The sequence below is a fragment of the Otolemur garnettii genome, unplaced genomic scaffold (genome assembly GCF_000181295.1).
Source record: "Otolemur garnettii isolate 467f Iridium unplaced genomic scaffold, OtoGar3 scaffold00008, whole genome shotgun sequence".
NCBI lineage: Eukaryota > Metazoa > Chordata > Mammalia > Primates > Galagidae > Otolemur > Otolemur garnettii.
The window spans coordinates 13,839,324-13,867,153 of NW_003852403.1; the positions used below are offsets into that span (position 1 = coordinate 13,839,324).

The window sequence follows — 27,830 nt, forward strand, 5'->3', positions numbered from 1 at the left end:
GGCTAACCCAGGCCCACTGTCTCTTGGGTACATGTATAAACTCCCACCACAGACAGCACAATGAATACAACAGCTACAGTGTATTTCCTGCAGCCAAGTGGCCCTGGTTTGAGAGTGGGCAATGATTTTGGACCTCTTGGTCCACTCCATGGTTCATGGGGTCGGGTGGGGGACAGGAGAAGGGTGGGCTGTGTCCTCTCTTGCAGGTTCCCCTCTGGGCAATTTTGTAGAATCTCACCACTTTCCCTTCATTTATTTTCCATTTCACGCTCGTCATTTTTCTCCTGGCCTGACGGGGAATAATTCTCTCCCTCTCCCCTCTCCTTTATTTTGCTGGAGGGCTTTGAAAGGCTCTAAATCAATGCCCATCAGCCAGGTCCTTGAAGGAGGCTGCAGAAGCCAGGAGGGAGAGCTGGACCAAAATCTCACTTGCAGAGACACAGCCACTCCTTAAGAGCATGCCTGTGCAGGTGGACGTCCTCAGTGCCCATGTTCCAGGCTACACCTGGCGCACAGAATCACATGCCCCGCTGACTCCAAATGCACCTGAATGAAAGCGCACGTGGGCACACACTTGTCTGCACACAAGCTCTGAGAAGCCCCTGGGGCTTTGGGGCTGTGGATTTTGGAGGTTATTTGCTTATTAAGAGGCAGTATAGTTTGGTGATTAAGCTACCATACTAACCCAGCTGTGCCACTTCCCAGCTGTATGATCTTGGGCCCAGCTGTGTGACCTTGGACCCCCTCTAAAGGGACCTTTGGGGAAGTCCTAGGCCACACAGGCTAAGTCTCCCTTTGACAAGGAAGACCCAGCCCGGCCTGGCAGAGCTGAGGTATGAGTGGGGAAGCGAGGAAAGGTTAGATTAACAAGCCCTCAACAGTAAATATTTTGAATACCTACCACACTGGCACTTTGGTTTCACACTCAACAAGACAGGTGTGATTACAGCTAGGGAGGCTGATGAGGATGATGATGACAGCAGCTACCGTTTATCCACTGTGCCACCATGCCCCAGTGTGATCTGTGTTTTGGCTCATTCGAGTACTGACCACAGCTCTATCAGGTGGGCACTCTTACTGGCCCCATTTCTAGATGAGAAGATTGGAGCACAGAGAGGTTAAGTAGCTTGCCCAAGGTCACACAGCTGGTAAGTGTCATAGCTGGGGTAGCTTAATCGCCAAAGCATACTGACTCTTGATGAGCAACTAACCTACCAAACAAATAAGCACAGATTGTGGAGCCAGCTCTGAAGGAAACAGACTATAGAGAGGGGCAGAGCTAGTTTAGGCAGGAGTCAGGGAGGGCTCCTCTAAGATGCGACATTTTAAGTTAGGACAGAGGAAAAAGAACGTGCCGTGGAACGCACAGGGTAGGGGAGTGAGGAAGAGCAGTCTGGGGAAGGGTAGAGCTGGAGCACAATCTCTGCGGTAGAAAGAGTGGGTGGGTGCAGACAACTGGGAGGCGTGTGTGTGTGTGTGTGTGTGTGTGTGTGCGCGCCGTAGGTGTGAGAAGGGTGGTGGGAGATGAGTCAGGAGGGGTTCAGACTTTTCAAGTATCACCTCCTCCTTGATGTCACACGACCCTCTGTGTTAGCAGTTCCCTCCTGCGGTCACCTTGACTCACACATTTGCCACAGCCCTGCCTTACCTTGGCCTGCTGTGAGGCCATAAAAGGCCTCAGGGGGCCCTCTCTAAAGTATTAAAAGATACCCATGTATGTGTGGACTTAGGCTTTTTTGACACAGAGTCTCACTATGTCACCTTCTGTAGAGTGCTGTCCTGTCACGGCTCACAGCAACCTCAAACTCTTGGGCTTAAGTGATTCTCTTGCCTCAGCCTCCCAAGTAGCTAGGACTACAGGCACCTACCACAGTGCCTGGCTATTTTTGTTGTTGTCATTGTCATTGTTGCTTAGCAGGCCCTGGCTGGGTTTGAACCCTCCAGCCTCTATGCATGTGGCTGGTGCCCTAACCACTGAACTATGGGCATCGAGCCCAGACTTATGCTTTATAGATATACAATTTAAAATAATTTTTGACTATTCCTTTGGAAGTATTTTTCTTTCTTTTTTTTTTTTTATTTGAGGATATAAGAAACCAGGTTACACTGATTGGATTTGTTAGATAAAGTCCCTCTTACAACTGTGTCTTGCCCCCAAAAGGTGTGTCACACACTAAGACCCCACCACCCCTTCTCTCTCTCTGCTCTTCTTTTCCCTCACCCCTCCCTTCTTTCTCTCTCTGCTCTCCCCTTCCCCCACCTCCACCATGTCATTAATTGTCATTAATTGTCCTTATATCACATTTGAGTACATAGGATTCATGTTTCTCCATTCTTGTGATGCTTTACTAAGAATAATGTGTTCCACTTCTATCCAGGTTAATACAAAGGGAAGTATTTTTCCCTGACAAACTTGATTAATGTATGAACTTCTTGATTTCTCATTTCCTGGCAATCATCATACACAACCGGGAATTTCAGAAAATTCTGCAAAATTCTCAAGAAGTCTAGAAACTCTAATCTCCAATTTGTCCTCAAACTAACGGAAGCTTCACAAACACTAAATTTCATAGTTAACTGAAGTTGCCAGATTTCATTTGGTAGCTGTTTAACTTAACAAGTTTCATCTTAATTTTGCCCTTTTTGAGAATTTTTTTTCAGGTCTCCAACATTATCATGGGACACTGAAAATCTCAAGTGCCCTCACACGGTGCCCACCCCTGGCAGGGGTAGAACAGCCCAGTCCCCTCTATACTGCAGACTGTGCTCACACATCTGTCTCCTCAAAGGTAAATGGTGGGCAGGTCCTGCAGGCTTTGCAGGTCTGGTAAGGACTCTGGCTTTTCTAAAGAGTGAGATGACAGCCAGTAGGGTCTGAGCAGAAGGGTGACATGAAGCTCCTCAAAGGCAGGGCAGGAGGGTTGCTGCTTCCCATACCCTCAGCCTGGCAAGCCTCGGACCTGCACACAGATGCTCATTGAAAGCTTGTTGAGGGTCCCAGGAAAGCGAGGAAGCCCCTGCTCCATCGTCTGACTCTGCTTACAACTCAGAAGGATGTGAGACCGGGGGGCGGGGGGCAGATCAGGAGAAGGCCACGGGGACCAGAGCTCACAAATGCCCCAAGCTGAGTGCAGTCCTGGATGGCAGACCTAGTCCTTGTCCTCCAGGTGGACTGTTTGACAATGGCACCACCCCAGCTGGTGTCAGATACAGCCACTTTCTCCTAGAACCACCTTCCTCACCTGCCCCTTAATTCCCACTGGGAAGAATTTCCCAGAAACACAGGGTAAGATAAAAGTTGACTAGACAGGTATTGAGAGATGCCCCAGCTCTTGGGGTTCCTGGCTGGGGTGGAGAGGAGGTTGTCCTGGGCTAGTGTCCATGTGGTGGCAGCAGAGAGTACCCACCGGAAAGCTTTATAGAGCTGTGCAAATGGCCCACAGGAGCGGTTTCCAAACCTGGCTCTGGGCTGGAAGGAATCCCCCTACTGGGGCTTTGAAAAATCAGATTTTTCTTCCCAAGAATGCTGGTCTCCACCTTCCAGATCCCTCACCCCTGCCCTGTGCCACTGGGGAGGGGACACCCATACTGCAGTGGAGGGCCAGTCAGATCTTAAACATATGGAAAGGTGGGCAAGACAGGTGTGATGGCCAACGCTTTCCTCCCTCTCTTTGTCCTTCCATCTAGGCTGGCCTCCTCTCCACCTAGATTCAGGTGGACCTTGTCACTACTGGGCAGGGCTGATGAGGGGAAGGGCGAGAGCTTAGGCATCATTAGCCCAAGGTTACTGGGTGTAAAATTTACCAAATTTTGGTTGTCCCATCCCACCCAAGTTCTCTAGTTCCTCAGGACCTGGGCCACCTGCCAGGGTATCCTTTGAGCCACAGAGGAATAAGGAAGGTGCCAGGTAGTTTTCTAATCTTTGCTTCAACGTTGGACAGACCTGGGTATGAGTCCTGACACCACCTCTTACTAGCTCTGGAAACTTGGGCACATCCCTTGAACTCTAAGTCTGCATCTCCTCCACAGTAAAATGGGAGCAGAATCCCTTTGGTAGGTGACATTAGTATGAAGATGAGAGAGAACTCTTGAGAAGCTCTGGGTACAGAGCTGGGCATTTCCCAGGTGTTTAATACATAGAGCTAATGTGAGCTTGTAGGATTCACGTCCATCTCAGGGCTGGGCGGTGGCAATGGGGCTGACCATTTGGAGACAAACCTCCCCAAGTGAACCCAAATGGGGTACCAGGTGGGAGGCAGAGAAAACTTACAAATGTGAATCTCAGAACTGAGCAGATCAAGTGGGGCCCTCGACCCTGGCTTTCCTAAGCTTCCCCATAGCTTTGGCTATGTCTCCCCTCTGGAGCTCAAGCCACACTCTTACACACAGGCGCCTTGATATACATGCACACAACACACACAAGGGCCTGTGCAAACCTGGCAAATCCTATGCCCGAAAGTTCCTGGGGTGAACTTCAAGTCCCTTGCTGAGGCAGCCTTTGAGTTTAGGCTTGGAGTCCAGGGGAGCTGCCTCTGGCTGATGGACACAGTGACAGGGTGGTGAAGGAAAGACAATGGGGGCAGCTTGTACCATTTGAGGGCAGAAGCTCTCCTGAGGGAGTGGCCAGAGTACTAGAGTCTCAGGACATGTGGGGCTTATAAACCACATCAGCCCAAGCTCCCCGTCACTGTCCTGGGCTGCATGAAGCTCCCTTTGACAGAGCCTGAAGCCTACTGACATTGGAGGCTGGATGAGGGCTTTCCCTTGACCTCTGACTCCCTTTCACCATGCAAGAGGGCTTCCAGAACACCAAGTCCATCAGGCCCACCTGGGCAGGCCCATAGCGCACACACTCCTGGGAAAGGTCTCCTGGCCACTTTGCTGTCCAGCCGCCACACTTACCGTAGTCACATCAGAGTCTGGAGGCGTCATCTCTACCAGGTTGATGTAGTAGGGAGCATCCTTCCAGGTGGGGTGGTTGTCATTGATGTCCAGGAGCGTGATGTTCACCTGTGAACCCACAAGGGGCGCTGTGGGACGCACCCAGTTGAGATGACTCAGGGCAAGGTGCCCCGGGGGATGGCACTCAGATGCCTGCTGGCCATCTTGGCATTAACTCCAGCAGCTCCCCTTACTCTGGAGCCTCAGTCAGGGCCTGGAGCAAGCCAGGCCCCTTCAGGAAAACAAGAGTAAGTGGTGTCCATCAGGAGGCAGAAGAATGGATGTGCTGACCCCTGAAATCCTTGCTAGGACCTGGAATTTCCCCCTCACTCCCAGTCTTGGGTGAAGATGATTGACAGGGTAAGGGATCTAATAGAATCCCTGAGCTTCTCAGTCTCAGCTACAAGCCAAGCAATTTCCCTGCTCACCTGCCATCAGGTAAATTATTTATAGGGTTCCTATTCCTATTAGCAGGGGCCTGTCTTGATAGAGTAGGACACTAGGGATTTTTCAGCCAAGTCCCTAGCTAGGCGATAACATCCCAGTCCCTCCAGCTGGACAATAATGGGGGTGGCTGTGGCAGGTAAGTGCGGGCATGGAGAGAGGTCAAGAGATGGGTTCCCAGGGAGAGCCAAAACACCAAACAGGGGATAAGGAGGGGAGGTGCCTCAAGTGACCTGTCAGCTGGTCCTCCTGCTTCTCACTCCCCCAGTCTCCTCTGTAGCCAAGAGCTCATTCAGGCCCCCACATTTTCCTTATTAGCTTTCTATTCTTGGGTGCACTGGGGGAGGGGTGACAAGACCAGGGATATGGGCTCTCGGCCTCTATTGGTCCTCCTAGTTCATGGTTGGGAAACCAAGGCATCATTTCTTAGCATCGCTAAGGGCCCTCTAGGGTTCTGCTTCCTTCTCTGGGCTGTTCCTCCTGGCAGGAATGCTACTTCTGTTTTTGGCAGGTGCCAAGGCAGGGAGGGGCCTATGGGGCATATGTCTTCTGCCATCTGCCCAACTGGCCTGTGGGGCAGGAGAGGAAGTATTTCATTTTGCTCCTTCTGAATGCCCCACATTCCAGATGATAGAATCTTCTTTCCTTACAGCTGTGGTGTCCCCCAGGCTGACCTTGGCTGATGATGAGTTTGCACCTGCCACCTGACTCATTCCACACACTGGCTCAGGATGCCCAGGGCCCACAGGCCCAAGAGGGCAACCCGGAGATGAGGTGGAAACAGTGGCCTGGAGGCACTCACGGTGGCGATGCCGGTTTTCTGGTTGTGGCCCACACCCCCATCCATGGCCCGAACGATGAGGATGTACTCAGACTTGGTCTCTCGGTCCAGCAGAGACGTGGTGGTGATCTCCCCTGTGGAGGGAGGAGAGCAGCTGTGAGAGGGCTTGGGTAGGCCAGGGCGAGAGCCTGCCAGAGCAATGGCAGCAGGCTGTAGTCATCTGGCAGCTGTGTGTGCTGGGGAGATGGTGCTCGAGAGGGTGAAGGGAGAGCACCAGGCCTCAGAGCCAGCAGCCCACATTGGGCACTAGAACCCCATGAGGAGGAGGTATTTGTAGATGTGGGGAATCTAGACTGATCAGGGGAAGTGCTAGAAAACAGGGCAGAAGGGCCATTAGGCCTAAAACTCAGTCACATTATCTTACTGGCTATATCTCCTAGAACTCATTACTCAAATCTTCTGTGCCTCAGTTTCCTCATATAGTCAAAAGGGAACAACAATAATAAGACCTACTGCATAGGGGCTGTTGTGGGATTAACTTAATGAATATCGTGGAATCTTAGAACAGTGCCAGACACTGTTTATTTATATAGTTACAGAAATACAACAGGAAGGAAAAACACCCAGTAGTCCACGTGTGTTCTCACTTGTGACTCATTATTGGACAGTTCAACGTATAGTGCACTGAGAATTAATAGTCACGGATAATTCCCTAATTATCTTGGGAATGGCATAATGATATTGCCTTGAAATTGCTAAACATATAAATAAGTTATTCTGTTAAATATGAACAGTTAAAGTAAACCACATTTTTTTGTCAGCCCATGTTTGACATTTCTTTGTATTTTAGTGTAACTGAAATAATGGATGTCACCTTGGCATTGATGTGCTAGTAAATTTGACAACTTGCCCCCTTCACAAATAAAAAGGCATTTGTTGATTTCCAGGGTGTAAATACTTCCGCCAGGGTACATTTTAAGCTACCAGCTTGATGGTGTTGAACATGGAGTTCACAGCCAAGCACATAGTCAGCTCTTAGGAGCAGGTGTGAGTCATTATCAGGGTCCTCGGCACCATCATCACAGGGGGGCCATTTACCATATCTCCTCAGTGTAAGAGAGAGCTACACTTTGAGGTCAGTGAGACCCAGATTTGAATTCTTATCATTTTCCTTCCCAGATGCCTGGCCTTGGGAAACCTACTTAATTTCTTTGAGCCTCAGTTTTCTCATCCATAAAATGGAGATCAGTGTGACTTCAAATCAGAGGTGTTGTGAGGCTGAAATAACTATAGGTGACACTTCCAATGCTCAGAAAATGATTGTTTCCTTCCAATGGAGTCTGAGAGTTCCTCAGAGGCAGGGATTATGTTCTGTCCATCTTTACTGCCCAATGTCTGAGCTGTGTGACCTGGGGCGAGTTGCTTAACTTCTCTGTGCTTGGTTTCTTCTACCATAAAATAAGGGAGCTGGGCTAGCTGGTCCCTAGGACTTCTTCTACCCTGACATTTCCCTCTGTGGCATGCTGGCTTGTGCTCTGGTCTGTGCTGTGCTGGGCAGGAACCTGGGGGTGGGTAGAGTGCGGGATAGGGCAGTGAAGGTGCTAAGGCCAGGAGTGGAAGGCAGGCAAAGGTCTGCCTGACAAGCCACACTCCCTCCTGGGTGGTGTCGATTAATTGGCAGGGTGAGGAAGAAATTAATCTCTAGAAAGTTTTAAACGTGAACTTGTCGGCATGATAGATGGCCTCTCTTGTCTGGGAAATTAGATCCAATTAGGCCACCTTTGTGGAGCAGGCCTGGCTAATTTGACCAAGGAGCTCAGAGGAAAACACTTATACCTTTGGAGCTGAAGAAGCTGTGTTAGGGCAGCAAGAAGATATCCATGTCATCATTAAAGGCCCCAGGTGGAGCCGGAGCTTCTGACTAGGGAGGAAATGAGGAGTGGCTGAAAGGCCAAAGAGCCACCGCTGCATCTGGGTGGTAGGACGTGGCTCTGATGTGGCTTTGTATAATGCAGGGTTTGAAATTTGGGCTCTGGAGTCAAAAGTTCACATTCTGTGACCCCTTAGTCACGTTATCTAACCTCTCTGTGCCTCAGTTTCCTCATTTGGAAAATGGGGATAACTACCTCACACAATGGGGAGGAGGGTGAAGTGAAATGATGTTGGTCAGGACACTTAGAACAGGGACAGGCAAGTGGTTAATATTCACTGATATTATTCTGAGCCCCCTGGAAAAGTGGGCCTGCAGAGGGTGGAATGCCCGTTTCCTAAAGGGTGGGGAAAAGGACTTATCATGGCCCAGGTCCCCTTGCTCAAGCCTTTGCACACATCGGCATCAGCTATCTGTTCCCTGAGCTCCCAGGGAAAGGAGACAAAAGAGGGATTGAGGCTGACTTCAACCAGGGAGTGTGGGACAACAGAAAGACCTAATATCCTGCTGGGTTAGTGTCTATCAAAGATTCCTGCTTCCTTCCTCAGGTAGAATTATTATTGGAGAAGCTGCTCCCAGTCTTCCTTGAGTCTAGGCAGGCCATTGACTGATCTGGCCAATGGGATGTGAGCAGAAATGACTCATGTTACTTCCAGGTCTGGCCCATGGCCTCCCTCCTCCCTGCTCAATAGTCCATGTTCCCTTTTGCCTTCCACAGGGACCTTAACCACAGCATGGAAGGAGCCTGGGTCCCAGAATCATCTTGTGGAAGGGTGTCCACCGAATATCTGCATGGGACTACTGTATGGATTAGAATTTGTATTGTTGGCTCTGCGCCTATAGCTCAGCAGCTAGGGCACCAGACACATACACCTGAGCTGGCGGGTTGGAACCCAGCACAGCCTGCCAAACAACAATAACAACTACAACCAAAAAATAGCCAGGCATTGTTGTGGTCACCTATAGTCCTAGCTACTTGGGAGGCTGAGGCAAGAGAATTGCTTAAGCCCAAAGGCTTAAGGTTGCTATGAGCTGTGAGGCCACAGCACTCTACTGAGGGTGACGTAGTGAGACTCTGTCTCAAAAAAAAAAAAAAAGAATTTGTATTGTTTTAAGCCACTGAGATATCAGAGTTTATCTATTTAGCATCTAGAGTCCCCTGACTCATACAGAAATGAGTACTTGGAAGAGGGGTGCTGACTTAGAACTCCATGAGGGCAGGGCCATATCGTACTCCTTCTTGTACCATAGCACCTAGCATAGTGCCTAGCTCTGAGCAGGCCCCTGGAATTCTGAATGAACACCTGAATGAACGCACAAGGTCCTGGATTCCTTCCCAGGTCTGGCTGAAAAACCTGGGTCTCTTGGTGGTCCTTGGTGACCTTTCCTCCCAGCTTCAAGGAGGAGAGAAAGCTGGAGTGAGGTGCAAGGAGAGATAAAAGAAAAATAAGAGAGTTACCTGGGCTGAGCAGGGAGCCAGGGATGGGGACTCTTGGGTGATTAAAGAAAAGAGAATAATGATAGTAATTTTTTTATGCCAGGGATTATTCTAAGTGTGTTCCTTATAATAACTCATTCAATCCACACAACAGTCCCAATACGATCATGCTCCTTTGCAGGTGGTGAAACTGAGGCATACAACTTTGTGAGAAGCCAGGATTCAAGAATGAGGTCGACAGTTGAGGGAAGGGGACACTTGGACTTGAATAAAGGTGTCCCTGAAGAGTAGGGCGTTAACCAGCTGTTCATAAAATGTAACAGATTTTAAACTATTTAATAGGGCTCTTCAACCTTGAAAAACATCCTTTAGTGGATAAATTCATGTTGTGATTTTTTGGAGTAAGAGCAGCAATCACACTCAAGTGAATATTTCAAGGGAAAAACTGGGTGCTTGAGGCTGGCTTGCTTAAAACCAAAAGGGAGGGGCGGGGTATGGATGGTCAGCGGAGGGTGCTGGAGACCAGGGCACTGGGGTGGGGTGGGGCTCACCTGAACGGGCGTTGATCCGGAACTGGGAGGAGCCCTCCAGAGAGTAGATGATGGACTCCTGGCCGTACTCCCGGGAGCGGTCCAGGTCCGTGGCATTCAGGAACAGCACTGTGGCTCCTTTAGAGATAAAGGAGGGACTGGGGCTGCTCACTGTGGCTCCCAGGCTCACAACCCCAGGCCAGGGACCAGGATGGGGACCTCCTGTGACAAGCTCTCAGGAGGTGGGAAGACTGCCTACTGGAGCGCCCAGGATGAGGGTCCTCATGCATAGTTCCTAGGCTGTGGTGCCTCCTCTCCTCCCCTCCTGGCCCAACTGCAGAGTGGACATCACGGCCTCTCCCTGGCCCCCGCCTGGCTGGCCAGCATATTTTAAATGCACTCAGATTGACCAGCTTTTAAGTAAAAAGGAAATGAAGCTGCATATTAAATTACTCTACATTTATTGTATTCAATTTTGGTCTCATTTTATCTTGATCACAAGGGAATTTATAAGGGTTTATATTTTCTCTTTAATGTCCAGTTAAGTCCTTCACCTCCATTTCCAGCTCTGTAAATCCTGGCTTGGGGGAATCAGTTGTTCCAGCTGCCCTGTCCACTGCCTCTGACTTCAGCTGTTCGCTGCTTCTACTGTCACCTGACTCCAGCTATCTCCTGATTCCACCATCCCTAACTCCAACTGTCCCCAAGCCCAACATCCCCTGACTCCACCATCTCTGACTCTGGCTGTCCCAACCCCAATGTCCTCTGCCTCCACTGCCTCTGACTTGAGGTATTCCCTGATTCTACTGTCCCTGACTCTACCGTCCCTGAATCCATCGCCCCTAACTCCAGCTCTCCCCAACTCTGCTGTCCCTTGATTCCACTTTCCTTGACTCTGCTGTCCCTGGACCTACCATTCTGAATCCACTGTCCCTGACCTCAGCTGTGCCTGACTCTAGCCATCCCCTTTCTCCTCAGCTACTATATCAGTCCCCAACATGAGTGTTTTCCATGCTGAGACAGTCCACTCTTGGTGTGAGAGTGACACTGCCAGCCTGCCACAGAGACAGGAGATCCCCTGAAGTCTGAGTATGGAGCCTGCAGTCCCAGGTCTGCAGGCTGCGCCCTGCCACCTGAGGCCTGACCCAGGCATGAGGTTCCCATCCTCAGCCTCAAAGAGGAACACGTGCCATCTCTCAAGGCCACTGGATATGAATCATGGCCTGTGGAACCTGCCTCTCAGCACTCTAGTCTGAGAACTCTTTGCACACATGAGGTTGTTTAATCAGGATTGCTTAGTTAATCCTCCTTCTCCACTAGACCAAAGCCGCAGGAGAGTGGGGACCAAGTGTGCAGGGACTTCTGCACCCAGTAGGTGCTCTAACTAGACATTGCCAAAGGCTCCCTGACCTGTCACAGAGTTTTGGCCTGGGAAACAGACATATAAAGCCAGGGTCTCCCTGAATTTTTGTGCAAAGCTGGCATTTGTACATTGTAGGTGCTGTGACTGCTGGCTGCCTGCATTCAGGTGCCCCTGCCCATGCCCCAGCCCCCACTGCACCTGGCCCATACCTGCCATGATGTTCTCCACCACAGAGACGAAGTAGGCAGGTTTGCTGAAGGTAGGAGGGTTGTCATTCTCATCCTGGAAGGAAAATAGGCAGCTTTCAGGATCTAGGGAGCAGTTGGGCTGGTCAGCTGTCTAAGGTGGGCAGCCAGGAGTTAGGAGTCAGCTTGGCTACAGCTGGCACTAAGGACCTCAGGCCTCTATGTGTAACTAGAGCTAGGTAGGGTGTTGCAAGTGGGTCAGTTGTCCCTCTGGCAGGCTACGGTTCAAGGAGGTAGGACAGGCCTTGGGGAAACACATTGCAAGGGAAGAACAGACGGGGAGATGGAAAATGAAGGCAGCAGGGGACTGCCAGCCACTCCCGGCTCCCGGCTCACGGCTCACTCTTGGTCTTCCAGCTAAGCCCCAAGCTTACACCAGCTCCCACCCTCAGCTCGCAAGCCCCCACCCAGGGTGCCCACCCTGACCTCCTGCCCACTCACCCAAGATGATGGTGGAAAGTTCCAGGACCCTTGTAGAATGAAGGGGAAAGGGAACACCCCACCCATAGCTACTGAAGTATGCAGTGGCAGGCCAGGGGCAGGGGGTCCCCAGAGCCTTACTCTTGCCCTGGGCTGACTAAAGGCAGGTACACTCAGACCTTTCCACATACACAAGAACAGCCGCTCCTGTCCCTAGGCAAACCCTGGCCCAGGGCCCCACGCCCGTCAGCTCCGGAGCAGTGCCTCCTCAGTGCCAGAGGATGGTGCTTGGCTGAGGAACTGAACAGGGCCAGGTGGGGTGGGCCCTATCTTGGGGAAACTTGAGCCCAGATGCAGCCTCTGTCTCCTGTCCCGGCTGCACCTCCACTCCCACCCCTCCTCAGCAAGGAGAAGAGGCCCTCCTACCCTTTACAATGCTCATCCTCACCAACTGCTCCTGCAACCCCTCACCAAGAATTCCTCCCTGTCCCCCTCTTCCAGGAAGCCTCGCAAGAGAGCCAGCTCTGAGCCTTCTCCTCTATCCCTAAGAACCCCGTTGCAGAGCTCGGGAGTCAGGCTGAGTCATAGCCCCCTTGTGTGGTCTTTACACAACAGATCTTCAGCAGTTCATGCTCCAAGAGCCTCATTTCTCAGGGAACTGAGAGCTCTGTAAAGGAGTGATCCTCTATTAAGCCCCTTTTGCTGAAGTCACTTCTGGCTGTGCAATCATGAAAGAGAAGGGGGCCAATATCCAACTTCCCACTCCTTGGGACTTTAGAGAATCCTAGTCTGCCAGGATACAGCTGCCCAGGCCTTTTTCTCTTCAATCTGCACACAGCACACATGGCCTGTCCCTCTCCCAGGATAACAGGGAGCCTCAGGACTCCCTCAGCAGCATGGCTGGGCATCTCCCTGGCCTCTGGTCCCTGGCCCATGGCGCGGGCACGGGTGCCCCATATACTTAGACATTTAAGTTTCTGCTTGGCTGCCCGAAACAGTGCCGAGAATGTCAGAGACAGAACGTGAGGCAGAAACTTATTAGCGGTGATATTTCCCCGGATCTTGGCGCTGCATTCGCTATTAGTTCTAATTCAGCAGCTCCCTCTACAAAAGCTTATTGTCCCCTAATGGGAAATCTACAAACCGAGTTTGACTTCTTTATTAAAAACCAACAAGCAGTGGATGAAAAGGAATCACCGGGCTCCTCGCACACCCTCCTCCTCCAGCCCTGTCATTTCCATCTGCCTCTCCCTGCCCCCAACCAGTGCAGTGAGTGCAGCCACCACTACATCTCTGCTGGGGTTGGTTTTTGTTGTGTTTTTTTTTTTCCTTAGTTGAGAGAACATCCTTTTGGTGGAGGGAGGAGGCAGTTTAGCTGAGTGACAGCTACTTAGAAACCACCCATGTGCAAAATCAACCCAAAGGCAGTGACCTTTTCAAGTTTGGTCCTTAGACACAAGTGACTATGCCCTCTGAAAACCTTGCTCAAGAGACAATGCTCACTCATAGGCGAGGTGGCACCTGTCTACATTGCCAGACCTTCCTGCTGCCGGGGGGCCAGGGGTGCAGATTCAGAAAGAAAGCCCAGTGTTGGCCCCACTGACCCCATGATGGCTTTGAGGGAATGTGAAAAGTGGGACCTCTTCTACTGGACTGCTGTGGTTCCATGTCAGGGCACCCCCTGTCTTGCTGAATGGAAAGCGAAGCAGGCTCCTGCCCCCACCAAGCTCTGCACATGGAACTCGGCTCTCTGGTACCAGGGAAGGAGGCTCCTGGACACTCTTCCTCTTACAGGGATAAAAAAGACTAGTTCAGTCCTTTGGCCCTCCCCTTCCTGCAGGCTCTGGTCCCTTTGAGGGGCTGAGGCAAAAAGAGATGCTGAGGTCCCTTCCTTAACTGAGCCATGAGTTGGGAAGGGCCTAGAGTATGGGGAGAGCCTGGGTCTCAAAATCTAATGAGGGCAGATCTTCGAAGGCTTTGCTACTCAAAGTATGGTCCTCTAACCAGAAGTATCAGCATTAACTAGCTGATTAGAAATACAGCTATTTCTAGCTCATTAGAAATACAGGATGTCAGCCTTACTTTGAACCAACTAAATAAGAATCTGGATTTTAATAAGATCCCCAGGTAGGTCAGGTGCACAGGAACTTTGAGAAGCACAGGTCTTGATCACAGGTGGATGGAGATTACCAAGGCTCCATGCCTACAGCTATGGCAGAAAGACTGTCAGTGTAGGATCATTCAGGTCAGAGTTCAAATCCTAGCTATGCTACCTATTAGTGGGAAGGCACCAGTGACCACAGGTCAGCTATGTTCCCTCCCTGAGCCTTAGCTTCCTCATCTGTAAAATGAGATTGAACGGGGTAGGTAGAGTGGCACCCAGCTGGAGCTCAACAAGGTTTTGATGTGGATACCTACGCCTGCCCAGCCCTGTTCAAAACATTCAGCTAAACCTTCCCTACCCTTACCCTTTTCTATATCTGCACCCTCAAAGCCTAGTGGGCTCTGCCCCACAGCTGGGGCACAGCCACAGGCTAGGGCATGGGTAGTGCCGTGGTCTGCATAGCTGTCTTATCAGCTGTGGTGACCACAACATGCCAGGTGCCAGCTGTGCCATCTCATTTCATCCCCACAACCACATCATGAAACAGGTACCATGATTATCTCCCTTTTATAGATGAGGAGACTGAGTTTCAGAGCCCCACACACAGCTGGAGGGTGGCAGAGCTAGATTTTAAACCCGCACACCTCCAAAGCCAGGCCCCTCTTTCCATTGAGCATCTCCCCAGGGCAGGGAGCAGGCTTCACATTCACCTTCACATCCCACTCCTACACTGCACACAGACAGGCTCACTGCCTGCCTGAGCAGAGCAGTATTCTGGACGGTTGCAAGAGCTGAAGGTGTTGGTCAGGGTTGAGTGTGGCTGAGATTAGGGTAGGTTGGGAGCTGTGGTTGGGGCTTGTCCTCTGAGCAGGACACTGTGCCTGCACGTGGTCGTGATGGGCAGGGAATGCACACTAGCTGTCTGGTATCGCCCACAACATTCCAAGGTGAGAGAATGCAGGTTCCACATAGGCAGGTTTTCAGGCATCTGTGGCTCTCCTCTTTGTCCTTCTTCCCCTGACATTTCTCGAAGCCTGAGGTGCCAGATAGAGACTAGAAGCAAGGCCCCAGCTCTCTGCCCTACCCCTTGCTGCCCCTGGTTCTGCACAGCCTCACTCCCCTGGCTGCCCCTAAATCCTGCTCTTACATGCCCACTGGGGTGGGGTGCTCACTCTCAGGTGTCACCTCAACTTTTCTATCACTTCCAGCTCTATCCTTCTAAGCAAGCAAACGAGGTCCCCGGCCCAGACAGGGACCTTTGGACTTGGGAACTGGCCTGAACTGGGTGTGGGGCAGTGCCGGACACTGCTGGAGAAGCTGGCTGTGTCACGAAGCCTATACAGCAAGGCCACTCTGGGAGAGATCTTCCTGACTTCTGTCAGGTCACAGCACGTCCCACCCTAACAATCGGATCTAATCCTCCTAGAGCCCGGCAAGGCACTAACTTGTTCACCCTCTCCTGCAGATGGGGAAGAGGGCATGCTTGGGCGGGTGTGGTAGGTGTGTGGGGGGTGGGTATTCAGCAGGGGAGGCCTGCTGGCCCCATGTCAGACTACCCCCTGCATCCCTGTGCGGCGCGGGGCAAATGAACCAGTGTGGAGATGGATTCAGCAGCTGATAACTTCAGACACAGAAAGCACTAAGGCGTGCTTGATATTCATGTCAGACAAGCTGTGGCTTGGTTTCAGACCCCCTTAGATCTTCAGAGGAGTGGGAAAAGGTTAAAAAAAAACATAGACAAAGAGGCAAAAGAGAGAAGATCTTCCAGTAATACCCTTACACTTCATAGAATGTGGCCCTAAGTAAAGAAATCCCATGACATTTTCTCCTTGACTCTGAGCTCCCATTTCCCATCCAAGGGTGTCCTGAGTCCTCCAGATGATGTCAGGGCAGGACAATCTGTTTCTTCATGAGTTTCAGGACCCTGAGCCTTCCTTGGCCAAGCCAAGAGGCAGCTTAGTTGCTGCAGCAATGGTAGAGCTTTGTTAGGGGCAAGTATTAGGACAGTCTGCCAGTAATTCTGAGCTGTGGGGACAGCCAAGGATGTGAGGGACATAGTTCTACACCACTGGGCACTGGGAGGATCTCCAACACCCTGGGAAGCACTCACCACTCCTTACCCAGGAAGGGCATGGGCAGTGTTCTGGGTACTTACAAACACCTCGATGGTGACAGGCACGGTGCTATTAAGAGGGGGGTTGCCAGCGTCTTTGGCCATGACAGTTAGATATATCAGCCCATTGGGGATCTGTTCGTAATCCAGAGGGCGGCTCACACTGATGACTGAAATGACAAGAACAGAGTCCCAGCACCCCTGTAAGCAGACTTCAGATGCCCAGCCAGCCGGGACCCTACTTTGGACAGAAAAGATACAGCTGGCATGACCCAGGCCAACCCTGCCTTGTTTTCTGAACACCTGGAACTTCATGGTCTTATTTCAGGTTCACTGACACTGACACTGATGTGCCAGGCCCTTTGTTGGGCCCATCAGCTGATAACTAATTTGTTGTTGGTAATGATAGCCCTACTTTTACAGATGAAGAAATCAAGCTCAGAGAGGTTCTGCAATTTGCCCAAGGTCACACAGCTAGCAAGTTAATAGAGCTGGAATATGAGCTCAGGTTGTGGCTGAACCCAGAGCCCAGGCTCCCCCCAGTGGTCACCACTGCCTGCTTGTCTGCTGTGTGTTTTGTCTGTCTCATCTGGTTATCTTTGCTTTAATGTATCTTTCCCCATCAGTCTAAAACAGCGGTTCTCAACCTGTGGGTTGCGACCCCTTTTTAACAATGAAAATACATTGTGGCATTAGGAAGGTTGAGAACCACTGGTCTAGAGGCTACTGGGAGAACAGGGTCATGCCCCAGACTCTCTATCACCATTCCTGTCACCACCCTTCTCTTCAGAAAAGCACTTGGGGTGGCAGGGAGGTGGCAGGCAGTGGGTACAGATGGCAGGGCCCTCCTTGGCCCCCTCTGGCCCTGTTTCTCTTATTTTTTTCTCTCTCTTCTCTTCTCTCCCTCCCTCCCCCTTTCATCCTATGGGCTCTTCGTACCTATCCAGAGGCCTGCTTTGGGCTCTATTTAGACCCCTCGGAGAGACACTGGGGTTAGGTGCTGCAGACCTTACTTTCGGCAGAACTCTGTTTGGAGGTGAGTGGAGAAACCAAATGCCAAAGGCAGACCTGGGCTGAGAGGCAGGGTTTACAGGGAGCTAATACAGACACCTTTGTCCTCAGATATTCCCACTACTGCACACACCTGGACTCCCCCATCAGTACTTGTTTGTGCTAAGCCATTGATTCTCAAAAGGGGAGGGAAGGCATACTGGCTTGGGAGTGGGGGGCATGGGTAGTCTGCAAAGGCATCACAGTAATATTAAATTGCAACTTTCTATTTGGAAAAGGGAAACAAAATTATTGCTTTAGCAATATGGAATCTAGGGGGGATTCTTCTAGCTGAGAGGAGGGTAAGGTATGGGTGGGGGAGAAGCATGGAACTCTTAATCTTTTTAAAGAGGGATGTAACTTTTATAGACAACATTGGCCCTTCTGGAGCCAGGACAGCAATTTCTGCAATGGTGTTTCTCTGACCTCACTGTAGGGCAGTGGAGGAATGAGGCTCAGACTCAGAGTCTTTCCTGGCACATCCATCCATTCTGCCTTGGAGGCACCCAACCCAGTCTTTAGAACTAGGAAGTTTCTGGAGGGGGAGGTGTTAAATAAGCCCTTAAAGCTAGCCAGAGGGGATGAGCTTAATGGCCAAAGGGGGGCAGGGCAAAGGGGCAGAGAGGAAGGGTTTTCCTGGGAGAAGGAACAGATTCTGAGAAGACATGAAGGTGACCACTGTAAGGGGAGAGAGTGTCAGGGGCTCAAAGAGGCTGGATTCCTGTTGGGGGAAGGGGTGCTAAGAGGTGAGGCTGGAGAGGCAGCTGAGAGCCAGATCACACAGGGTCTAAGTGCCAAGCTCAGTGGCTTTGCTAGGTGACCTCGGGCAAGTTGCTCCCTGTCTCTGGGCCTTAGCTGCTTCATCTGAAAAACAGGGTCTTCTCTCTTGGGGTCTTGAGGTTGTTGCTGTTATTCCTGATAGAGCTCTAGGAACAGGGCTCACAGCAGGGCAGGTAGGAAAGGGTCCCAGCCTGGGAAGGCTGAGAGGAGGCCACCCAAAGAATGGGGGAGCTCAGCAAACAAGCCTCCGCTCCACAGACCTAGCCTGGCAGCTTTGGTAAGAAATGGGGAAATCCACAGATTCCAGTAACATCAAACTTCCAGTTTGCCTGCAGGTCTGTCCCTGGGACTAAGACACAGATTAAATTCTGGTTGATATGACCCTACAGAAGGGGACCTCAGGCCACATGCTACTCCAGCCCACAGGAGCTTAGGTCAGCTTCCTGAGTAGTCCAAGGTGCCTGGAGAAAGAAAGGTGCCTACCCTCTTCCCACAAACCTCCTCCCCGACTGGACCCTCAGTTCTACCGCACACAGACCTCCATAACCCTCGTACACGCTGATGTCAAAGTAGCTGCCAAAGGCAGAAGCATTGATGATGCTGTAGGTGATCTGGTTGTTGGGAGGGGAGTCTTCATCTGTGGCCTGCAAGGAAGAAGATACACAGGGCCCCTGAGCTTGCAGAAGGCCTAGGGCCAGAAGAAAGTGGGCAGGTAGGCAGGGCTGGCCCCTCTCAGAGCTCCTTTTTAAGGGTGATCAAACCCCAAGTTCGATCTCAGGATCTCAGAAAGCCCCTCTTGTCCCTTGGCTAGAAGCCACGCTCTGCTTCCAGAAGATGGAAACTCCTGCTCCCCTCTAGGGGCTTGGTATGGAGGTGGCCTGGGAAATCTAGAGTATGGGCTGGAGGCCTAGGGAGAATAGGGGGCGGGGGACAGGTTGTGAGGGCCATCCCATGCCTGGCCTGTCTCCTACCCTCCCTTTCCACCTTGAACCCCCACCTCGAGAACCCCCTTGATCTGTGCACGCCATCAGTCCCCTCATCCTCAACTGTAAGATCTTACTTAATTCCTGACAGACTTGCTTAGAACACCAGCTTCACGTGAGCGGAAGCCTTATGCTTCCTGAGTGCTGCCACACACCTGAGGCAGGCACAGTGCTGGGACACGGTGGCATGAATGTGAAGAGGGAAGGAGGCATGTGGCGTGGGGCCGGGATCCTGCCCCCCTTTGACTGTCTTCTGGGACTGCTAAATTAATGAGCTTCTTCCCAGATTGTCTCTGACCCTAGAGAGCTACCAGGGGGCCCCACCCCTCTGAGTACACCTGGGTCCCACAGGGAGCTGTACCCATGCTGGCAGGCACGTGTCCACCCCCCAACCCTTGCCTTCATCCCCACCTGCTTGAGAAACACATCCCAAACAGAGGCTTTGGGTCCTGTCATTTTGGGTAGGCAGGGTGGGGAAGGGGACACAAGGACATTAAGAAGTCTGTGGTCAGAGATTATGGAAGCTGGTGGGGACTCGCTGCAGGAGGACACGGGATCATAGAGATCCAGGTGTAGTCCTGGCACTGCTACTCTACTAATTCACTGTATTCTCTTAGGCCAGTCCCTGCCCTCCTGTAAAATGGGGCTGTACCTGTGGCCTGTGTGGCCCCTTCAAGCTGTGGCACTTCCTGACTGTAGGCAGCCACCAAAGGGCTGGGATGGGGTCCTTACACAAGGAGCTCCTCCCACTCAGTGTCCTTGTCAAGGGAGATGGGGAGGGGTCCTTGTTGAAGCTGATGAAGACACTGTACATGTAGCCCCACTTGGTCACGAGGGACACCAGGGGATGCCCAAAGGATGCCTGCCACAGACTGAGAGTTTAACCCCCAATATACACAGCAGTGGCTTCCTGAGGGGGTGGGCAAGGGGGCAGCGTGGGGGAGGGGGAAGATGAATGGCTGGAACGCAGGACGCCCTGGCGCCTTACCCGGAGCCGCACCAGCTGCGTGACAGAAGGCTCATTCTCTCTCAGGGCACCCACGTAGGCGTCCTTCTGGAACGTGGGCACATTGTCATTGACATCTAACACGTTGACCCTGACCCGGCCCGTGGTCTCCTCGCCGCCCCCGTCCCGGGCGATGACCGTCAAGGTGAAGCGCTGGATGAGCTCGTAGTCCAGCCTGGCTATCAGCACGATGAGGCCCGTGTCCTTGTCCAGGGAGAACCTGCTCAGGCAGGAAGGGGCAGAGAAGGGACACCATGGTTCAAGGCAGGCTTGTCAACACGGGTCTGCATTTACCAGCCTGTCCTTGCCCAAGGCGTCAAGTGGAGAAATAAATAAAGTCCGGAATCTATCTTCTCTCTCACTCACCCTACAAGAGAACAGCTATTTCTGAAGGGAGCTGGGGTGTGGGAGGCTCAGACACAAAGAGGAGTTGCTGATTTAATAGAGGAGGAGATTCAGGCAGAAAGACCCTCTTTCTGCTGTGAGCAGGAGTTTCTCCTTACTGGAGATATTTAGATGCTAGAGAACTGTAAGGTCAGAAATTCTGCCATACTATATGGTTTTACACCAAAATGGTCTACCCAGGCAGCAAAGCATCCAGCAAGGGGGAGGGTGGTGGATCCTCTCGTGGGAGCCACTCCTTGTCTTTGAGGGACTAAGCCTTGCTGGCGAATGTCTCCTGAGTAGCAGCAAGATCAAGGCAGACAGAGAGTCCCCTGGAAAGCCTCATCCGGGTTGTTAGTGGACATGCGTGTGCTCCCATCTGGTCCACAGCTGCCAGCCACCAAGCCTGGAAGGTTCTGGTTCAGAGATGGGGAAAGCCCCCAGCTCAGAAGACGGGAAGAGATGAGAAGATCCCACATGATCAAGTCTAGGCCATGTGAACATGGGTCCCCTGAAGGACAGGGTCCCCTGTGTATTCAGCTGCGCCTGTGTCTTCTTCCCTTTTTGAGGGCCCCATCAGAGTGGCAGTCCCCATCATTATCAATCTCCCAGTCTCTTCTTCATCATTCACATGGATAGTGGGGGGTCAGTAATTCAAGTTGACAGTCACTGTCTTGATCATTCTGTTTGGCTTCTAAATTCACTGGGCACTTGGCCTCAGATCATGTCAAAAATGAGAGGGCTTCCCCTTGGCTCAGATTAACTGAAGACAAGGCAAAGAAATGGCTAGGACCAATCCAGAACTCTGTCATCGTGGTGGGTGACAGGACAAAGCTGGCACAGGTCAGGCACTGAGGCCACAAACCCACCTAGGGGCTGCCGCACAATGAGAGCCCCTTCCTGGGGGCAGCTGTGTGTCCTAGGGGGATGATCACATGCAGAGACCTGGCCCTGGCACTTGCAGCTAGGTGACTTTATGCAAGTGACTTTGCCTCTCTGAGCATAGGTTCCTCGTCTGTAAAGTGGGGCAGATAATAGTGCCCAGCAGTGAGCCCCTCTGGCATTTAGTCATGAGGGTTCCGTGTACAAATGTATATATAGCACTCGACAGTGCACATGAGGCTCAGTCAGGGCTGCTGCTGGGAGGAGTGAGGGTGATGTGCAATTGTGAGCACCCCAAAGCTTCTAACAAACACAGTTGTCTCCACTGCCAAAGCCAAAGCCTATCTTTTTGAGGGCCAGAGTCACTATGCCTCAGAGTGTTGAGGGGACTTGACCATGACTATACCACAATTAAGGCCAAAATGGCAACAGTACCATGGGTTCTGACTCCCAGTCCAGTGCTCCAACCAAGGAGCCCAGCACTCCCCTCCCTGGATGGTGCAAAGTCTCCAGGACTTCATGAGTAGCAGAGGGCCACTGGGGGGCAGAACCTCACCTGTCAGGGTCATCACTGAAGAAGTAGCTGACTTCCCCAAAAGTGCCCACATCGTTGTCTGTTGCCTGCAATGGTGAGAACAAGAAGTCATTACTGCCGGAGCCACCTGAGGAACTGTCCACAGGAAACCCACGTTTCTCCCATACAACACCTTCGGCCCAGGCCAAATTCTCTAGAGTCATGATGTTCAATAGTTGTCACTGGCCACACATGGCTGTTTAAATTTATATTAGAGAGCACAGACCTACAGGATTGGTCTTCTACCAGTAATCTCTGACTGTATGAACTACCCCTTTGGACTCTTGTCAGGACAAATGGGCTTATTCTTGGCAGATGCTTAGAGGGCTTGGGGGAGAGAGTCTAGACCCATGGCATGGGGGCACAACCTGCAGTGCTATGAGGTAGCACAAACGATGGTGGGGATAGGTTCAGCCATCTGGTGGAGTCCTCGGATGGTTCTCCCCCAATCCCTAAGACCTCTAAGTATGCTACCCAGTGGGGCAGGAATCTTGGGGGTCAGATTCCCTTTTATTTTACCCTGGAAGAATCTACTACATGCAAAAGACAGACCTGTGCACCTAGCAACCTTCTCCTCTAGAAGCAGCGTGCCTCCTGTCTCACTCACCTTCTTTGGTTCTTTTCCCTGCTCAAACAATGGTCTGGGTGGGAGCTGCCTACACTGCCCCTGGTCTCAGGTACAGGAATGGCCCTAAACCACAGCCAGGTCTACCAGAACCCCTTTGGATTCTCCCTATTGCTGTTAGGGATAAAAGGGACAAAAGCTTCCCTCCAGGGAGTGAAGGGGGAATGTGAGCTGGGAGCTGCTGGATGACTGTGGAGGATATGGCCATACTCAGGGGAGAGCTAGAAGAGAAGGCCAAATCCTGGTAGTTTGGGAGCACTGAATCTGGTCTGACACCTCTTCCCACCCTTGGTTTGGTGTGTAAGTCCACTGAGTCCATTGTGAGTCCTCTTTTCTTTCTTTCTTTTTTTTTTTTTTTTTAAGAAACAGGATCTTACTGTGTTTAATGCCTGGGTTTAAGCCATCCTCTGGCCTCAGCCTTCCAGAGTGCTGTGATTAAAGATACAAGCCACTGTGCCTGGCTTATTGAGTCTTGTTTTAACCAGGCTGGTCCCAAGTTAGGTGTCTGTCACTTCCAGGCAAAAGAGACTGAAGAGAGAGAGGCCAGCCTTATGTGGATGACAATGGCGATGATGATGGTAGCCTGCATCATCATCACACCTTTTATGTTTTCAGAGAATATCCATGTTTATTATAACCTCATTTTAACCTCACAAGCATCCATGTGATGAGGAAGACACACATTTCTACCCATCTCACAGATCACAAAACTGAGGCCCAGCACCCAGTGAGGCCCAGTGCTACTCTGGGTTGTGAGGGGGTCAGAAGCAGAGTGGGTAGAAGCTGACCTCCCCAACCCTGCTTGGTGCAGGCACCCTTCCTTGAGGCCACCTCAGTGGGGCTCCCCTTCACTCCCTCCCTTCCCCAAGATGACGGCAGTTCTAGTGGAACTGGCTTTTGTGGCTGGGACTGTTGGCATCTGTTCCATCCCTGGCAGAGTTATAATCCACAGTGCAGACTAAATGACACTATTTATTTATTCACATACTGATTAAGCATGTACTCTGTGCCAGGCACTGCCCTCGGGCTAAGGAAACTGCTGCCTGCCACCAGATGCCAGGAGGGATAGCCTCAGACTGACCTTGAGATTTTACACTTAGGGTTTTTCTGTAATTGTAAAGTGGATAAAGGCCTGCTGCTAAAAATGTGTTCTGATACCTTTATACTAAATATTTTATGAGGTTCCTCTTAAGTCACCTTAATTCTATGAAACCTATTAAATTCTATGCCCTTTACAGTAAACCTGAATTTTCAAAGAAAAACTAATTTGTGTTCAGTATACTCAGTTCAGGAAAGCAGATAAGTGAATAATAAATACATTTCTATCACAAATGAATGAAATGGGGAAAAAATGGTTTATACCCAAAGGGTTAAGATCTTCGTTATCCAGAAAACTTGCCTATGTAGAAGGATGGCATTTCTGGGGGCTGCCTGCTTTTATAGGGCTGCCTTTTATGCCAGATTTCCATTTATCATCCTCAGGGGCTTATGTTCCCATGATAGTGTGCAGACTTCTGCCACTGCCCCGGCCAGGCACAGAGCTCATCACAGATTCTCAGGGGATCCACACTGAACCAGTGATAGGAAGATGGCAAGTGATATCACCTGCCCTCTCTCCCTGGTGCTCCCTCTACCACTGCCCCGAGCTGCTTCTCATGACACAGCAAGTGCAGGTTAAGGAGCATGTTATACGAGTTACTCATCCTCACAACAACCTTATGAGGCAGGTACTATTATCAGTACCTCCTCCAGGTTACAGATGGAGAAACTGAGGCACAGAGAGGGTAAATAGCTTGCTCAAGACTTCACAGCCTGAAAAAGGACAGTGCTGGGGTTAGACTCCATGTTGTCTTGCCATGCCCTGGGCCTCTGTCATTGTCTCAGAACTAAGGGGGAAGTTGTTCTCAGAAGGAAGGGAGGGAGCCTGGTTATTCCAAGGGAGAGGAGACCTTAGCTCCCATAATAACCCCGCCCACATCATCCCTTTCCAGGGACCTGCAGAGAAGCGGACCCTAAGGTCCACTGATGAATAATCGTCACCCTGCATGGTACTGCTAGACTGTAACAGGTGCAGCTTGGTCCAGGGAAGAACTGATTGCGATGTCACTGAGCCCCTTGGTGAGGGGTCAGTGTGGTGTCAGACCCCAGTTCCAGGCCAGTGTCAACAATGCAGGTCACTGTGAAACCAAACTTCACCCTCCTGAGCCTCACTGTCCTCCTTTGTCAAAGGGAAGAGTCCAGGACAAGCACTGTGGCTCACACCCGTAATGCTAGCGCTTTGGGAGGCCAAAGCAGGGGGATTCCTTGAGGCCAAGAATTAGAGAGCAGCCTGAGCAAGACAGCGAGTCCCCATCTCTTAAAAAAAAAAAAAAAGAAAAGAGAAAGAAAGAAAAGAAAAAGGAAAAATTAGCCTGGCGTGGTAGTATGCACCTATAGACCCAGCTGCTTGGGAAGCTGAAGCAGGAGTTTCGCTTGAACCCAAGAGTTTCAGGGTACAGCAGTGAGCTATGATGGTGCCATGGCACTGTAGCTCAGGGTACAGAGCAAGATCATGTCTCAAAAAAGAGAGAGAAAGGAAAGGATCTGGGAAGCACGAGGGCTGGGCAGTACACTGGGCTGAACGCCCCCCCCCCCACATAGTGCCTGGCACACACAGATGCTTTGCAAATGCTTGAAAAATGAATGTGCAAACCCAGTAAGAAGTGGGTGGTGGGCAGAGAGATGGGGGGAAGGGGAAGATGGTGGAGTAGATGGGGAGAGGGAGAAAAATGGGAGGAGAGCCAGCTGAGAAGCAGGGGCTTGGTGTGCTGGAAGGCATGGGTTGGGTCAGAGCACGGGGATAAGTCTTCCCTATTGGTGCCCCACAGAATTGCCCCTCACTTTGGAGCCTGGAGCAGCTGAGGCCCAGGCAGACAAGCGGTGACTGTTGAGGAACAGAAGATAGCCCCTAGCTTCCAGGGCCTGGCCTCTGCTGCCTGGTTTGGGCTGGGCATGGCCATAGCTCCCACAGTGACCCCTGTCCCCTGGGCCTTGTCCTGCCTGCCCAGACCACTGAAGCTGGCCAGGGAGGATTTATGAGTCCTTTAGTGCCACCATATAATGACCATGTGAAATATGTATGCCTGGGTGAAGAGGAGAGGGAGAACGTTCATTTTTCAAATGTGTAGATCAGAGTAAGGAGAAGAAGAGCTGTTTCTTGCCCCTGCCAGGGTGGGGGCTGCCAGCATGGACACTGAGGGCCCCTCAGGGGCATCAAGTTAGGCTGAGCTTTAGCAGGGGCCCTGGGACTGAGAAGAGGCAGAGAATCTGCCATCAGGGTAAAGCCTTTCCTCCCTTACACGCATGGTAACCCTGGCACATCCAGCCCCATCTCTGACCAGGACTGGACCCCATGCAGCTCCCAGGACCCGAAAGGTGGAGTTAGGGCTCCTCTCTGTGTTTCAGTATCCTGAGCCCCAGTTTCATGCAGGCTCTGAAGCTCTAGCTGACGCACGTCTAGGCTGTGGCTCCCTGGGGACAGTGTGGGGTCTGGGGTCCTGATGTGCTCAGAGCCTGGTACAGGGACTGGCCACAGAGGCAGCTCCGCGAAGGCGGTTATACCTCTGCTATCTACAGCTGCCTCTGCACCTGCATCTACACCGACACGCGCAGGCTTCATTCTGACCACGTTCCCACCAGGCAGGTGCTGTGATAACCTGGCCCCTTTTACAAATGAGGAAACAGAGACTCGATGATGTTAAATGACTTGCTGGTGAGTGGTGGCGCTGGCCTTCACATCCCTGAGCGGCACCTGTGGGACATGCAGCCTGAGCGCCATCCTGTGGCACTATGGCACAGAGCTGCTCCGCAGATGCCGGGTGACCCAACTCCTCACGGGGCTCTATAGTGGTCTGCCCCACCGCCTACCTGCCACCCTGCCCCATTCCATCCCTCTCTGCTTGTCATGGTATCTTTTAAACAACCTCCTCCCAGGATTTGTGTCCGACCAACTGAGAGTCCAACAAATAAAGTGACAGACAGACAGTGAAGCTTGGGATCACTTTAGGAAGAAGGGTCTGAGGAGTGGCCAAGGGCCTATGTATAGAGAATAAAATTCTCTCTCCATGCCATGAACACCCGCATCCCCTTCCCTGCCTTATTCTAGGAAGAAGGATGTCTGCTTCCCTTCAAGGTGACGTCTGGGATCTTCTAGCCCAGTCAGATGCTATGGGCATTGGGGAAGGGGATGGAGGGTGGGGATGGACTGGCTGGTCATGCTGGGTGGCTCTCTGGACATGGTGGCTCACACCTGTAATCTGAGCACTCTGGGAGGCTGAGGCAGAAGGATCCCTTGAGCACAGGAGTTCAAGATCAGCCTGAGCAAGAGTGAGACGCTGTCTCTACTAAAAATAGAAAAATTAGCTGGGCATTATGGCAGGTGCCTGTAGTCCCAGCTACTCAGGAGGCTAAGGCTGGAGGATTGCTGGAATCCAAGAGTTCAGGGTTGCTGTGAGCTATGATGACATCATGGCACTTTACCCAGGGCAACTCGAGAGAGAGGAGAGAGGAGAGAGGAGAGAGAGAGAGAGAGAGAGAGAAGGGGAGGGGAGGGACAGGCTAAATCAGGGTTTCAGGTGAGCATCTTAACTGGGCCCCAGGCTCCTCCCTCTGGTGTCCTTGTGCCTTTGCTACCATCCTGCCCTAGTGTTCCCAGGCTCTAGGTTGGTAGTCACAGATACACACTAGTGCACTTTACTGCTTGTCAAGTCTCTCATAAAAGGCCCAGGGTCAAGAAGTCAAAACCAATGGCTAAAATGAGCCCTCCTTCGCTAAAAACCTTCACTGGCTCCCCATTACCTGCTAAATTAATTCCACATCAATACCCTGGTGTCCAGGCTATCCACAACCTGGTTGCCCTTGGTGTTCTTGTATCTACCTTTTCCCTGATGTACCCCAAACTGCACCTCATCCTGGTTACCCTGTCCTCTCATTATATAACTGCTGTCCAAATTCTGATCTACCCCTCTAGGCCCGTTCCAAACACCCAGACTTTTCCTTACAGAGCTCCCAGACTGGTCACTGGTCTTGACCCAAGAGCCCCTGGTCATACCTCTCGTGGAACAAGGAACACAATCTGCCATTTCTGAAAACTGCCTGAGCACGCCGCTAGGAGGGAGAAGCTGTTTCCAGCTAATTTATGCATTCTATATTGTGCCTCACATAGGGCTCAAAATCTATGCCCAATTTAGTAAAATCTG

General features: G+C 51.5%; 1 protein-coding gene across 1 annotated transcript in view; it reads right to left on the reverse strand.

Annotated features, from left to right (window-relative positions):
• Positions 1-27,830, reverse strand: part of LOC111723119 (cadherin-23-like) — a 299,920-nt gene that overhangs the window by 7,538 nt on the left and 264,552 nt on the right. Inside the window, exons 15-22 of the mRNA XM_023509484.1 lie at positions 21,951-22,015; positions 20,111-20,348; positions 18,678-18,783; positions 16,352-16,479; positions 11,637-11,709; positions 10,086-10,202; positions 6,188-6,300; positions 4,903-5,010 (exon numbers count right to left, since the gene is read on the reverse strand). Coding sequence (XP_023365252.1) covers positions 4,903-5,010; positions 6,188-6,300; positions 10,086-10,202; positions 11,637-11,709; positions 16,352-16,479; positions 18,678-18,783; positions 20,111-20,348; positions 21,951-22,015 — 948 coding nt within the window. The remainder of the gene's footprint in view (positions 1-4,902; positions 5,011-6,187; positions 6,301-10,085; positions 10,203-11,636; positions 11,710-16,351; positions 16,480-18,677; positions 18,784-20,110; positions 20,349-21,950; positions 22,016-27,830) is intronic.